This window comes from Pseudoliparis swirei, chromosome 3 (assembly GCF_029220125.1).
Source record: "Pseudoliparis swirei isolate HS2019 ecotype Mariana Trench chromosome 3, NWPU_hadal_v1, whole genome shotgun sequence".
Lineage (NCBI taxonomy): Eukaryota > Metazoa > Chordata > Actinopteri > Perciformes > Liparidae > Pseudoliparis > Pseudoliparis swirei.
Window position 1 is genome coordinate 11,939,064 of NC_079390.1, and position 15,864 is coordinate 11,954,927.

The 15,864-nt window shown below is 39.5% G+C and overlaps 1 protein-coding gene across 1 annotated transcript in view; it reads left to right on the forward strand.

Annotated features, from left to right (window-relative positions):
• The window catches only part of gabra3 (gamma-aminobutyric acid type A receptor subunit alpha3), a 57,134-nt gene that overhangs the window by 26,398 nt on the left and 14,872 nt on the right, over positions 1–15,864 (forward strand). The window contains exons 4-6 of the mRNA XM_056411367.1: positions 7,636–7,856; positions 14,814–14,896; positions 15,377–15,520. Of these exons, the coding sequence (XP_056267342.1) occupies positions 7,636–7,856; positions 14,814–14,896; positions 15,377–15,520 (448 nt within the window). The remainder of the gene's footprint in view (positions 1–7,635; positions 7,857–14,813; positions 14,897–15,376; positions 15,521–15,864) is intronic.

Sequence of the window (15,864 nt, forward strand, 5' to 3'; positions counted from 1 at the left end):
CAGTTCGAGGCCTTTCGAACAGCACATATGGAGCTTTGTGTTACTAAAGATTGTAAATGAACTCCTGCATTTTGTCTTAATCATGTTGATCTTGTTCAAAGAGTTTCTAGCACAATTTAGACCCTTTTCACAAGAACTTTGTTTTTGTCTTATAGATTCTCAGCACCTTTCAGAAAGAAAAAGAAATAGAGCTTCATTTTTTTAGTCACCATTTATGTCGTTATGTTCCCGAGCGTGACAATGTGATTTGAAAGCCGAGCAAGCATGGTCTATTAACGGCCTTACATTTAGTTTGTGAAAATGGGAGCCACAAGAGACTGAAGACTTCATAACCCTGCAATCATATTACGAGCAAATGGCAGGAAGTGATTTCTTTGGGATAAAGAGCAACCTATTGTATTTGCCCTCGTTTCAACGTGCTCATTTTCTGAGCGTCGAGAAGATTACCCAACTGCAATCATATCGGTTCAACAACGTTGGAACAAATGGTGTAGGATGGGCTATTCTTCCCTGTTGGCAGCCTGGTGTTGAGAAGCATGTGTTGTTGGACTGATAGGTTGCGTGTACAAAAACAGGTCCCCATCCTCAAGACATAATCTTTGATTATTTGTATTCACTGTATCAATTATTACTTTAATTTAAATTGTAGTCATTGTTTCATCAGTCAGATCTGTTTTATGTATTTATAATGCATCCTCTTCTACAGCAGCACAGCCTTTGTGTGAAATACATCTTCATAATCAGCGTTCATTTTTTTACCAAGTTTCTGTTGGTGAACATATTCAATATCCCTCCTACCTTCATTGTGTTATGATCATTCACATAAGCCTATCTAAAAGACTGATAAAAATTATGTTTTGATCAAAATGTAATGCTGCCCTGATCGTGTTTTTTATCAACATAGAGAGGAAATATTTTAATAAGAGTATCCACATTTGTATTTAATTTGTTTTCCCAAAATGGCAACTAAAGAAACTTCTGTTTATTCTCGCGATAATTCGGCAACTCAAAGGACGGAATTGGCGCCTCATTAATTACCCAAACAATCAATGCACTCAAAGAAATGACTCATTGGATGAACTCAATTAAATTGTTGGCAGGTTTTCCATCCAATAATTATATGCAACTCCAACTCAAATTTAGCACATCAGTGCAATACAATGTAATTAAGTTAGTCCAACTCATTTGTATCAAATACATCTAAAATAAAATAACGATATTCATTAAATTAAATTAATTTATGTTTGTCCAACTCAAAATATAAACTAACTAACTAACAAAATATGCAAACTCCACACAGAAGGAAAGCCCTGACTGGGAATTGAACCCACGGCCCTCTGGCTTTGAGGCGACAGTGCTAGCCACTACACCACCGTACAGCCCTGAAAGTGTGTTCACCTCATGTAAACAACTGATTTTCAGCTGGCGCATGCGCAAAGGGTAGTCCTCAATGAAACACATTTATTTTGAGTTGATATGCACACCATCTAACCTAAATAAATCTAATAAATGAAAGTATTCATACATTTTGTGTTACACCCATTAAATATAAACATCTATTTTTGTAATTGATTTATTTAAATGTATCAAACAATATTTAAATGTGTCACCTCGAAGAAGGGCTTGAATCGTTTTTGTGAGTGTAACCTAAATAAATCTAATAAATGAAAGTATTCATACATTTTGTGTTACACCCATTCAATATAAATATCTTCATTTTGTAATTGATTTATTTAAATGTATCAAACAATATTTAAATGTGTCACCTCTAAGAAGGGCTTGAATCGTTTTTTTGAGTGTGGCATGTTGAATATTTTGTTTGGCTGTCTTGGAGTTTCCAACATGGTTTCTGTCAAGAGAGGTGTTGTGAAATTAATAAGCTTCTATTAACATTATTGGAGCATTGATTAACATTTGGTGGTTAAACAGTGTTGACTGTGCTGTGGAACTTTTCTGCAGAACCGAGTGATTTACAGCACTATATTTTTATTTTTTCTTGTTTCCCATTAAAACATTTTTTTGTTGACACAGCCATCTTGTTTGAATAAAACCTCCCATCGTCAAATTCTAAACCCACACTGTCAGCCCTAAAGCTGACACGGTCTTTGTTAAAGCCCCATTATGGAGTTTTTCCCTTTTAGCGCCCCCTTCAGTTTTGGAGGTATTTAACGTTTACTTCAGTGTCGTAAATACCCAGTTACGATAGATGCAGCCTCGCATACACTAGCGGAGGCGCAAATCGTCATATTAAAAGTCATTGTAGTGGCACAATTTTTTTCAAGCTATTATTTTAAGGTACAATTGTTGCATAATGTTACTTTAAATAACGAAAAGGTCAATAGTGACACATGATGCATTCAAGCACCAAATTGAGTGTACTCCACCCAAGATTTGGCAGGACTCAAAACCACAACCACTCAAGCTGTGTGTGTAAAGCTGAAAAATATATAGACTTTGTATCACGGAGCCGAGAAGTTACACAACATCTGTATCTGTTATCAAAGTCTGGAGTCTCTGTCAAGCCCTTATCCGCCCGATCACCGAGTTACGACTTCCCCGTTAGCGGAGCACTTTGTGGACGTTGCCAATGAATAAAATAAACCCTGCACTTACATTTAAAAAGATTATGAAGTGCAGGGTTTGCGCCATTGTTCTTCTACATGTTGACCAACATTTCTTTTCACCCTCATCTCCTTGTTAAATGTGAGCAACTGATGTTCATTCCCCTGAGAGCAGCTCAAAAAAACACTGATTTAATAATGTCCCTCAGTTAAAAAAAAAAAATCTATCATGTTTCTGTTTTTAAACAGTTCTGTTGTGTTTACTGCAACACATCCTTCATGTTTTTACCGCTCTCTGATTCCAGACTGATTATATCCCAGGCCCAGAATGTTACTTTTACACAATGAAAGTGCCAAAGCCTGTTTATGCCTCAGAGCTGCAGAAACTGATGAACACTGAAGATAATTGCAGTTGGTATGGGATTCACACCTCATTGAAAAGTCTCACACCGGTTACACTCCCAGCAGGGAAAAGGTGAACAGCACACAAGAAGCGAAGCAAGAGAGAATAATTGACAACCGGGAGCCAGAAGGACCTGTAATTAGACTCGACATTAATCAAGTCTTTGAGTGAGAAGTTCATAAGAGCCAAGTCGCATGGCTGCACTGCGTCCAGGGAACCACCTGCGTCATCACCACACCTGCTCGTCAGGTAGTATCTCTGGTCTGCTGTTTACCGCCAAGAAAACAAGACATTGTAAGACGGAACATTTCTGCATAATACATTTGGGAAACGTCTCTCTAGCACAGAATATCTGGGAAGGGGCACCAAATCAAACCCGTCGAAGCACTCAGCTGATCAAATCGGACCCTCGGAGGATAAATTACTGTGCAGAAATAATCTGAGACTCAGCTACTCACCATCTTCAGGATATGACATTATTTGTGTTTTTGTAATATATTTGGAAAAGGAAAGAGATGTCGAATGGCAGATATGTAGTTCTATCAACCAGATAATTCAATTAAAAGACTAATAATAAGCTTGCACTGAGCTGCTGGAAAACCACGAGAGATCAAGTGACCGGAACAAGAGACTAACATGTCCAACTCTCTTGAGTAAAACCAAACTAAAACTAAAACATAATGACATTGTTAAAATGGGATCTAATATCTAAATGTTTCGAATTTAATGAACCTATTAATTGAAGATAAAAGGCTGCATTAATATTCTATCAGATATTAGACACAACCTTCCTGCCATTATCAGAGAACCAGACACTGTCGTCTTTTCCACGTCTGGACTCATTTAGCCTTGTCTAGTGTACATCCTACCTTAACTGCCACATTAGCAGCCTTTCATGTAATTTTTCTCATTTCCTTTTGTTCCCTCTCTAACTCTCTCCACCGCTCACATATGAGCAGAGGAGACATATGTGCATAACAAGCTTGTTCTCTCCCTTATTTCGTAATCCCTATTTGTCTCTGTTTGTGGGTTCTTTTCAACACCATTTTGCAGTATTTACTCGTGTCCAGCTCTCTTGAGTATATATATATATATATATATAGTAATCAGGAACGACTTTGAACCTTAAAGAATGTGAAAGCATCCTGAGCCTCTTTCCTACATTTCACGAGGTGGAAGTTGCTTATTTTCCACAACGGTCCTGATTATGTTCACTTGATGAATTTAGTGCAAGTCCCACATTCACTCTCTTTAAAAATAAAAAAATGTAATTGCTCTTTGGTTGTTCCCCAGCTCGTTGCTAAGGTTGTTTGTCTGCCATTTGGTGTCGGGCCGGGCGTGTGCACTGGGTTCATCAGAGCTGCGTCACTGGAAACAGCTGCCGGCTGTGTCTGAAAACGGTGCTGATAAGAGAGAATCCTCAACAGCACAACTGTAGGCCAGAGACATAAAACAATGAGCCGAAGACGCTGAAACGCTCTGCAGAACTGTGATGAACTGCAGAGTCGGTGTTCATTATCTGTGGGTTCGTCACAACAAGTGACCCCTTTCAAAATGCTCGAAGGCATTTGATCCATTGTTAGTAACAAAAAATGTTGTTTTACCTCGAGGTCCCACTTCTCATCCATCCTGGGGCGGTCGTTCCCCTCCTTCCCTCCCCACATATCCTGCGTCTCTTTGCTTTCTAGTAAAGGTGGGATGCCAAAATAGAGGCGATATATATTTATGTATATATATGTATTCATATTGACACACAGGGGCATCATAAAAAGGCATCCGTATTTTATGTGGATGATTTTATATTCATGAATCTTTTTGTAACCGTTGCCATGAATGCCATTTAAATTACAGTTGCTTGCTATAGTAAATCCATTCATGATCCTTGTTGCTATAAAAAATAGACATTTGAAAACTACTGTTGGATCGAGAGCTCCGCTCTGTCTCCTCTCTCCAGGAGAAATCAATCACTAAGTCCCTGGAGGAACACCAGCTGGCATTTGAACTGATTGTGCCATTTGGAGGAGTGTGGAAATCGACTATGCTTTTCCCCATTCCTGTCTTTAATATTCAAATGAATACACTGTTTACGGGAGATTCCTGTCCAAAGGAAACAAACAAATGAGGGCTCCGCCCGGCCAAGCCAAGCCCACCACTGTCTGTTTATTCATCACGGGATGTTTTACACTGATTGGGATGGGATCTGGCATTGTTGTTGGATCTCATTCAGAAAAGGTCTGAATAGTTAAGTGCTATCAAGAGTGAAACTGGTAATGGAGATTTAAATGCTTGGATGGTCTTTCTGTGCCAGGACAGAGCAAACTTTCTTGTAGTGTTGCCAAAAAGTTCTGGTCGAAGACAGACTGGACATAGGGCAATAAATCACCATGTAGTGTGCGTCCTCGATGTGTTCTCATCAGTCTTTCTTGTGACCCAGAGAGTTCTTTGTTGTCTGCACTGGGCATTTAATTCATGACCAAACTCAATGTGAAGTAATTGGTGTGAAGGAAGATAAATTACTTTTTAAACTTAGTCAGACATTAAATGTAATGTGTTACTTGCGGCGCTGAAAAAAAAATACTTCCATCGTTTAAATCATTCATTTGACCCATACTCAAAAGGAACAGTATGTAGGATTTAGGAGGATTTAGTAGTAGCTTTTATTGTCAATTTCTTCACATGTTAGACATACAAAGGAATCGATAGGACGTTTCCCACTCTCCCACGGTGAAACATATAAAAGTGCACAGGCACAACAGATAAGACAAGACATTTCCTAATACTAAGTAAACATAAAGATAAAGATTCACGTACAGTTGTTATAAATACTATATATAAAGACTATAAATACTATATATATATAAATACTATAAATACGTAATACAATTTTAAACAAGTGAATACAAGTGATTAAGTGCAGAGTTTTATTTTTTAGTTTTTCCGATTTATTAGCAGAAATGTAATATAATATTCATAATTAGTCTAAAGTAGCCTAAAATGCTAGTTGCACCCACCACGATGTCCAAAGCACCTTTCATCTATTAATTGTTGTAATATTTGTTTAATTTTAACGTGTTGAGTTTTGTCCTTTCTAGTTAATTCTAAGGTGTGATGTCGTCTCACTAGTTTGTATAAGTTTACATTCTAATGCACATTACTTTGTAGTTTGAAGGTTTTCTTTAATTTAATAGTTGTACCAAACATCATTATATAGCACATATAACCCTCTACTTGACTAAAATGTATTTAAAGTAATTACCTTTTTCTTGAGTATAATATTCTAGTCCTCTTTCCATGATTGTATTAGATTTGTAGACACCGCAGACATTTCGGAACGGAAAATAATCAAATGAGAGGAGCATAACTCAATATGCATGTGTGTGTGTGTATGTGTGTGCGTGAAGGAGGGGAGGGGAGGGGGGGGGGGCTGTGGAGCTTTCTGTTGGCTTTATTAAGAAGAGCACTGCCGCGTGGACAGATGCAGCGTAATTGTTTTATGGTTCTGTATGCCGGCCGCCAGGAGGCCAATCACATCAATTAAGAGGTGTCCGCCCTGCGCCGTTTAGAGGGGGCCTGTTGATGGGTTGAGTGGAAGCTGTTCACCTCTCCTGCTGGGGATGATGGCTTCCTGTTGTTAAGGCCACTGAGAAATGACTTCATCAGTTTTTCACTCGGGAAGGAGAAGCCGGTTACAGCTCACTGGTGAGCGGTGCAACACGCAAATGGGAAAGAAACACATACGGCGTGCACGTATTGATCACCAGCATGCGTACTGTTGTGCGGGACGCAGCTTATTTCCATCTCACTCTGTAGGGTCAATTTGATCCCATTCAATGTTTAATGTCGGTGTTCTTTCGGGTCAATTTGACCCCAGGCTGTTTTTCACTGTGTCAAACATATAAGAAATATCAACTTTTTTATATATTTAAAGGGCTATTTAGGTAGTCAACAAACAAACATAAAGTACCTCACACTTAAACTTGGAAAACAATATTAATTCTAATCATTTTCTGGAGGTTTTAATTGCTGGGGTCAAATTGACCCCAAGGGTAAAATATGTCAGTAAATATAAAGGTAACAGGAGGGTTAAACATTGAATGGGGTCAAATTGACCCTAAGGCAACAGGAGGGTTAAGACAGCTGCGTTCAGTCTGCAAAGCCACTGTACGCAGCTGATGAGGGAAGTATGTTGCTAGGACACCAAGTCCCATTGAATGAGCGATGTGAAATAAAATCCTTTTGAGGGGCTACTTCCTGCAGTTATTTTTTTGTTTAATTTTTTGTTGTCCGTATGTTGGTGACCACATAGGAAGACTTTGTTGCATATTATTAAAACATGAAAAAGATGTGTAACAAGGTTTCTGCAAGAGGCTAATTTGTGTCTCAGTCCTAAACGGTAAACATTACATGATGCAGAACTACATGACTTATTATGAATATTTGTGAGAGCACATGTACCCTGTTGAAAAGAGGATACGTGTGCTGCCAGGACGCTTTTATTTCCTTTGAAGCGGTGTGCCGTGTAGTGGTAAAGCATGGCACACACCTGTATCTTATTGAAAACAAAGACCGGCTAAAGCACTTTCACATACAGATGCAAAGAGATGATTTCACACGAAATAACCAATTTTGTGTTATTTGTCAAACTAATCTGTGGCACTCTCCTTCCCTCAGGAGTACACCATCGATGTCTTCTTCCGTCAGAGTTGGAGGGACGAGCGGCTAAAGTTTGACGGGCCCATGCAAGTTTTACCCCTCAACAACCTCCTGGCCAGTAAAATCTGGACTCCCGATACATTTTTCCACAATGGAAAGAAATCGGTGGCCCACAACATGACGACTCCTAACAAACTGCTACGGCTGGTCGACAACGGCACGCTTCTCTACACGATGAGGTGAGCCACGTTTGGACACATTTTGACTTCATCGAGGCGAAAAATCACCTGCCATGCCATCGGCTCCATGAGGATGTACTCAGTCACAGTCAGGATTTGAGCTAAATGCTACAGTTAGCACACTAGCTTGCAGGTATGGGTTAGCGTGTTAGCATGCTGAGCATAGCATTCACTACCGAGCACTCAACATCAAGTAGAACTGGGAATCCGGCCTGATGTCGCCTTACACATGAAGGAATGATCCCAGTCAGCCCCACACAGCTAATGGAGGATACACTGGTATCAGTACTCAGTATTGACTGATACCCAAAGCCCTGGGATTGAAATCGAGACTAGAAAACTCAATTTGGTGCATAACAGATAGTCCTAACAGAAAAGGGATGAAGGGGAAAACAAACCAATAAACCAAATGATTCAAATCGGAAAAGTAATTTGTAATGTTAACCTGCAGTGGGAATGTAATTTGTTTTGCAGTTAATGAACAAAAGTAATGGACATAGTAAATTGTTCATCTGCTGGTGGTAGGGGTCTTAACAATGAAACATTTAATTTCTTTAATTAACCAATTCATGTTATTGGATGAACAGTTAAAAATAATATATATATATATATATATATATATTAAGTTGAGTAAGTGAAGGAGCAGCTTGTCCCTGAGAGGAGAATACTGGTCCACCTTGGAGCTCATTTACCCTCTGGGGTCACTGGACAGTATTTCTGCGGTTCCGGTGCAGACTTCCTTCTCCACAAAGGTCGCAAAATGGAGTTGGAGTTGAGGGACATGATTGTTTCACGAGTAGCCAATTGACAAGGTTAATAAAAAGCAATGATGAGTTCCAAGAACTGTTTACTGGCAATCAACCAGATCGCGCTGAAACGTGGTTGGTCAATACGCCTCAGACCTCAAAACTACTATCACAAACCAAACAACTCTGATTGAAAAGTCTTGTCCCTTCGCCTATAGATTCTGCATTCACATGCAGTTTATATTGATTTATTATATATATATATATATATATATTATTATGAATATCTGTGCAGAACTGTAATGGCAATTAGTCAAATAGTTGTTAAAAGATAGATGTTTCACTTAAAACCTCACATCCAGGGCGCTACCTCCTGCAGCTCTCTGGATCATTTCTGACCTGCAGCCAGTCTCAGCCACAAATGTTTCCGATACAGAGAACTCAGTGAATAATCACTTGATCAGAGAGTGCCATTGTACATACGCCGTGCCTAAAACACACTGTATGTAGTAACACCTACCAGGACACTCACAGTCAGTGAGTAACACCATCTGCTTGACTGGAGAAATAATTCATTGTTTTCAACCCATCTAATCCTTGACTCTGTAAATCAGCCGTTTCATCTGACACTTGAAACTATATCAATATGTATGCAGTATATGTCGGACACAAGGTCAGTATTGATTTTCGAGGCTGAAGTGAAATAATGAAGAAAAAAAAATCATTGTGTAATCTCAAAAGAGTAGATTTGTGATGTGTCTGCAATTCTTCCAAGGCCAAGAATGGAGTATTACAAAGATGGTTGTGTTTACATGTCTGGCAAGATGAAGTGTGATAAAAGTTTGTTCTGGAAGTAGATTATCGGCCATCACATATCCAGTTTAAAGCTACATTTCTATTAAATTTCAAGGCCCCTTCAGTTCTGGAGTGGTTATCTTTTGTTTTGCATTTGGAAAGGGATTTATTCAGACCCTGTAGTTTACTTGTGGTATTAAAAGCAACAAATAAAAAATTTTAATTACATTTTGCATATAAATATAAGAAATCCTAAGGCCAATTTGAAAAGTTTGTTCTAATAAGTAGTTAAAATTATTTTTTAATTGTCCAATTCACGGATTTCCTGGCCATCATAATGGAGCATTGGCTGATTATTTGAAGGGATATTAGGCATAATTCGACTTTATTGTTAGAGGCACTGGGTAACACTCCTAAAGGAGAGACTGATAACTTAAATGTGCCTGAACAACCGTCACAGGTATTAGGTTTTAGAATATAAATCCATCTATTTATAGAAAGTTTAGTCAGAAATGCATTACCATGGCTCCTTGTGTTTATTTACACTTCGGCCAAAACAACCGCCTAAATCCATTTAATAAGCACGTCTGCAGCATCTAAACTGACAAATTCTGTGAAGGCCTTTGCTCTGCAGGATTGCGTCATTATTTTTGCTTTGAAGGCGCTGGTATTTTTGGTTTCAACTGACAGAATTGATCTATTCGTAAATCCCCTAATTGGATTAAACCGCCCATGAACCAGCAGAAACAAATATACATGTGAATCAGTTGGTGCAATACTGCCTTAAAGCAGATACCTTCAAATATGTATCGCTCCCTTTATAAATGGGATATACTGTATATATATATATATATATATATATGCATATGTGTATATAAATCTGTCCTTCTGTACACATTACATCTATTGCACCTGTCCATCCTGGAGAGGGATCCTCCTATGTTGCTCTCCTGAAGGTTTTATAGAAAGGGAGTTCTACATATTTTAAGGATATACAAAACAAGGAAGAAGGAAGAATATGAAGCAAAAATCTAATATATATAATTGTCTAGCTCAAAAGTATATACTGTATATATATATATATATCGTCTTCGGTGACGGCAAAATTGGTCGGTCCACCACTTTGCTTCAAACTGAAATATCTAAATCCCTCTTGGATAGATGCCATCTGTGTTCCCCTAGGGATGAATTGTAGTCATTTACTGATCCATTACTTTTCATTTAGCGTCCCCATTAAGTCTGAATTTTTTTCAATACTTTGGTTTATGACGAAACGCCTATAAAACTTAATTCCCATCAGTCCCAGTTGAACTGTATGTTCAGAGCAGTGATGTGCGGTGAGGTTCATGGTTGGTGAGGCACTGACTCCTTTAGTGTCAGATTTACAAATATATAAACCCAAAAGGGGCTTATTCAATTGGTTACTGGTTATTTCATGTCTCATCATCATTCTAACACACACGCGCACACACGCACACAGTACATATTATAGATACGTAAAGGTAAGGAAAAGTTTGAAGCAAACCTTTTAGCTCCGGCGTTGGTCTACCTGTGTTAATCACGTCCACTTTTGACTGAAAGTCCAGTTTTGAGACATGTTTAAGCTTAGATATATAATCCTCTTCCATGTTGGCAGTCTGGCGTAGCAAAATACAAAAACAAACGGACTTGACTCGCCTGGCGCCTCTGCGTAGAAGAAGCAGCAACAAGTACCCGTTGGCCCACGAGCGCCCCCTTCAGTGAGGCAGAGTACTATCTCCTCACCATGCGCCTTTTCACTGTGGCTTTATTTCCCATCAGCAAAACTAAATATGTCACTTACAAACATTAAACTGTAATGGTTAAAGACCTTAGCCAGACTGTGGATTATCAGGGCAAATAAACATATCTGCAAACATTATATTGGTGACATGCAGAGATACGGCAACCCGCACGGGCCAATTGCATGCATCAACCCAGCTTGTGATGGATTGCGCAATCAGAGGTGAGGCTCGACTCGTCGCCTCAACTCTCGTTTCATCCTGTGTTTGAACAGGAAATAGGCAAATTCAGCGATTTTGACTATAAAATGTTCGAAATTAGTCATACATAAAGATCGGTGGACAAATATTAATATATATTTGATGTTCTCATTATTATTTTTATTTTTTTACTTTTTTTACTCCCCTGACCGCACGTCCCTGGTTCAGAGTTAATTAGCTCATTTTAGCACACTAACAGGGTACACTAAGGTGGAGAGCACACCAGATAAACAGTGCCATGATGAGCATGTTAGCACGCCGCTAAAAGTGCTGAAGTAAAGCCTCACATGCCACCACCATGGCTGAAGACCGTGTCCCCTTCAAATTTTATGTGAGCTTTTGTGATTGCATAAGGACAGCCCGCTGTTGTTGTATTTAATCAAAGTAATGTCATGTTGTTATCAGTTTCTGTTATTTATGTAGTTTGCCTTAGTTTGTATAAAAACATCAGTACAGCCGAGAGGAATGAAATGAATTTCATCATTTAGTTGCTGGTTAAAGTGCTGTATGACATGTAGCCGTGCGCTGCTCCAGTTTGATTCATGCTGTATTGCGTCAATGTGGGTATTTACTGAGCCACTTATCAGTAATGAGGCCACACGAAAGAGCAGCCAAGAGGGTGTAAAAAGGGTCACGGGTTGTTGCAAGGGCAACACAAGCAGCTAACTGGGAACAGTGAGTTTGTCTGAAGAAGTGGTCTGTGACGTTAGTTTTAGTACTTGGGCTGCAATAAACGTAAAACTGTTTCCAATGGTGGGTATACATTACTTCTTTCATCATGTTCTTCGAAGTTTACATGTTACAACGCATTACTATGGCCTACAATACGGACAGTACAATAACTAATTACACATATAAAACTACATTTACTTGCTCAGATATTCTGTTCCTATCTCGGTTGCTCAAATAGTCCAGTTTTGAATCGATGACTGTGGATGTTGTAATCCAGTGAGGAGAACCCGGTTCGTGGTCCGTTCATGAGTACCTCCATCCGCTGCTGGGTTGCTGTTTGGTTTGAAATGTAATCCCCATGTTGATTAAACATGTATGAGTGAGATAATGTGCACCGTTTCCCCAATTACTTCCCAGAGTGCGTTGTGTGGCTCGGCCATCTGACAAAACGAAATAAACTCCGGTGTTCTCCGGAGACTTTTTTCTTTGCTGTCACTCAGCTGGAGGGAGGTGTCTGCGGGAGGGAAGAGTGCCATATCTGTTCTTCCACCAGCTTATACAACACACCAAATATATATATATATATATTTATTACATAGAATTATACATTAGTCTATACTTATTATACATTAATGTCATATTCAATGCTATATGTACACTAAATATTACATGATACTACACTACTACATGCCATCTTATATTGTATTTTCATATCCCAAACTATAACATGTCAATTTGTTACTGCATTATTACATTATGCTCTATCTTTATATTTTTAAACAGACAAACACCAATTATCATTACATAATCATATATAAATGATCGTGGTGTATGCTGGTATTACTGTTAGACTACATTACATTATCCAGTTTGTAACTTCAGTGCAGTACTGCACTATTAGTGCATATACAAAACTGATTATTATATATGTAATATATTTACTGCTTGCCTTGTAATCTTGAGTGTAATTGCTCTTGTAAAGTTTCTATTTTTACTATAATATACTACTATTACTACATATATATTTATTTTAGTGCTGTGAAAAATAACGCGTTAACTCAGTTAATTAAATTACAGGTTTAACTAGTTTTGTTTTTTTAACGCATTTAACGCATGCGCAGAATGAGCTTCCAATCCGTCTGTTGTTGGTCGTCTCTAACCAGCAGCATGTCATTCTGTCTCTAGTGTCGCGTTAACACGACTCCGATCTCCGTCTCGCGCGCCGCAGAGCTCGGATGCCGGCGTGTGCGCGCACATTGGGACGAAAGAAAGTCACTTGCAAAATGAGCTTCCAATACACCACTTCAATCTGAACTCTGTCCGCTCTCATGCAGACGGTCTGTTCATCGGTAATGATCCTTCCGCAGGTTCACCTACGGAAACCTTGTTACGACTTTTACTTCCTGTAGATCAGGGTCTCAACACGTCGATCGCGACCTGCCAGTCGATCGCGGCGTAGTGTCGGTAGATCGCATGACATTAAAGAGATTGGCCCGCCCCCTGACATGTTCTCTATAGCACGTCTTTGTTCTTTTATTAAACTAAATGTCTGTTGTTGATCGTATCTCCACAGCAGCATGTCATTTCTGTCTCTTCGCGTTGCATTAACACTTATCGATCTCCGTCTCGCGCCACAGGGCTCCGTGCGCGCATCGACCGAGCAAAAAAAAGTCACTTGTCAATCTGTCCCGTGTCCGGCCCGGTGAGGGTTCAGCTTTGCAGCGGTGTCCCCGCCGTCCCTTTCATCACGGCCCAGTTCATGAAGAAAACCCACACAGTCAGTTTGCCTCAGCAGCTGCTAGAGGAAGACTAGAGGCCTTTAGATTGTATCATGGTGGAGTTAATGGTTGACAAACAAGAGAAAAATGTTCTGTTTAACCCTCCTGTTACCTTTACATTTACTAACATATTTTACCCTCGGGGTCAATTTGACCCCAGCAATTAAAACCTCAGAAAATTATTAGAATTAATATTGCTTCCCAAGTTTAAGTGTGAGGTACTTTATGTTTGTTTGTTGACTACCTAAATAGCCCTTTAAATAAATAAAAAGTTGATATTTCTTATATGTTTGACACAGTGAAAAACAGCCTGGGGTCAAATTGACCCCAAAGAACACCGACATTAAACATTGAATGGGGTCAAATTGACCCGAAAGGTAACAGGAGGGTTAAACATTCTGTTTAGGATGAAGATGTATTAATGTTCCATATGGAAGAAAACTGCTAAATAACTGCTGAGTTGCAGCACCATTGTAAAGAAGAATGTATAAATGTATATATCCGTCTTTTGTCATAAATCTCTATGTTCTCACAAAATATACCGAGAATATCGGTAATATGTGATTAATCATGATTAATCCACAGAAACCTGTGATTAACCCGATTAAAAATTGTAATCGTTTCACAGCCCTAATTTATTTGTTTGTTTACTTTTCTCCATCTGGAGTTATTTCTGTCCTAGTGCTGAAGCTCCTCTTATCTAAAACATAATACACAATGTAGCTTCAAGAATGTACTCTGGTTTTATAAAACTTACTGTGACAAGTCAAATCCCAGAGGTACCGTGGTTTTCTTTTTAGCGGCCTCAAAAAATGCCTGATGTCTGACTGTAGAACTGTGGTCCATGAAAATGGACAGTTTTGTTTCTGGCGCCGTACAATACGTCACGATGTGTTTGTAGCCACACTGCAGCCTGACCGGTGGAGTATTGTCTCTCCCCCTCAGGTTGACCATCCATGCCGAGTGCCCCATGCACCTGGAGGATTTCCCGATGGATGCACACGCCTGTCCTCTGAAATTCGGAAGTTGTAAGTCAGTCCAGTGGGTCACAACAACACAGACTTTAATAGGATAGAGAATCGCACTGCAGGAGAAAAAACAAAAAGTGGTGATTGTTCTCTGCAGGCGCCTTTCCTTTCCTGGAGAAACTTCAAGGACTCAAACTGCCCTCACCACTAGGAATATGACACTAAGGGATACTTTCATGAGAAGTGTTTTGTTTCGCAACAGTGCAGAAATAGTCAAACACTGGCTTGAAGGAAGAGAGATTCCTTGATCAATTCCTTGATCCTTGATCACTTACCCAAGAGTCTCCAGCCACGCTGCGGACTCTGTGAGGCTGTACTTGTACGACTGATATTCAGCAGGTAGTGTTGACTATCTTAGTGTCACGTGTTAACATGCTAACATTTGCTAATTAGTAGCGGTTTAAATACAGTGGGGGCTGATGGGAATGTCATTACTTTTGCAGCTTTTTTGTGCCAATTACTGTTCTCTCTGTGGCCCAGATGCGTACACCAACAACGAGGTGATCTACCTGTGGACCCAGGGAGCCGAACGGTCTGTTGCTATGGCAGAGGATGGCTCCAGGCTGAACCAGTATGACTTACTGGGACATGTCATTGGCAAAGAAACCATCAGTTCCAGCACAGGTACAATATATGTCATCCTCAGCTCAGTGAGCAGTGCACAGTGGGGTCCTGACCCAAACGACGCACCATAATAAGCTTGTATGGCTCTCGTGCAAACGGACTGGAGCAAGCAACATTTTACAGCAGCTTGACAGCTTCTGCGGACACACCGATTTCTATTTTGATGGAGGAAACTGCAAGCGGTGAAAGAAAAATGAGTGTGTGTGTCATGTGATGGAACCCCTTCCTTTCAAATATAAACTCTTATTGCTTTTGCTGCATTATTTATACAGTAAATGAAATTGCCTTCCCTCCTTTATGTTGACATACACTGGCACTATTTACACTGTAAAATGTAATAAGTT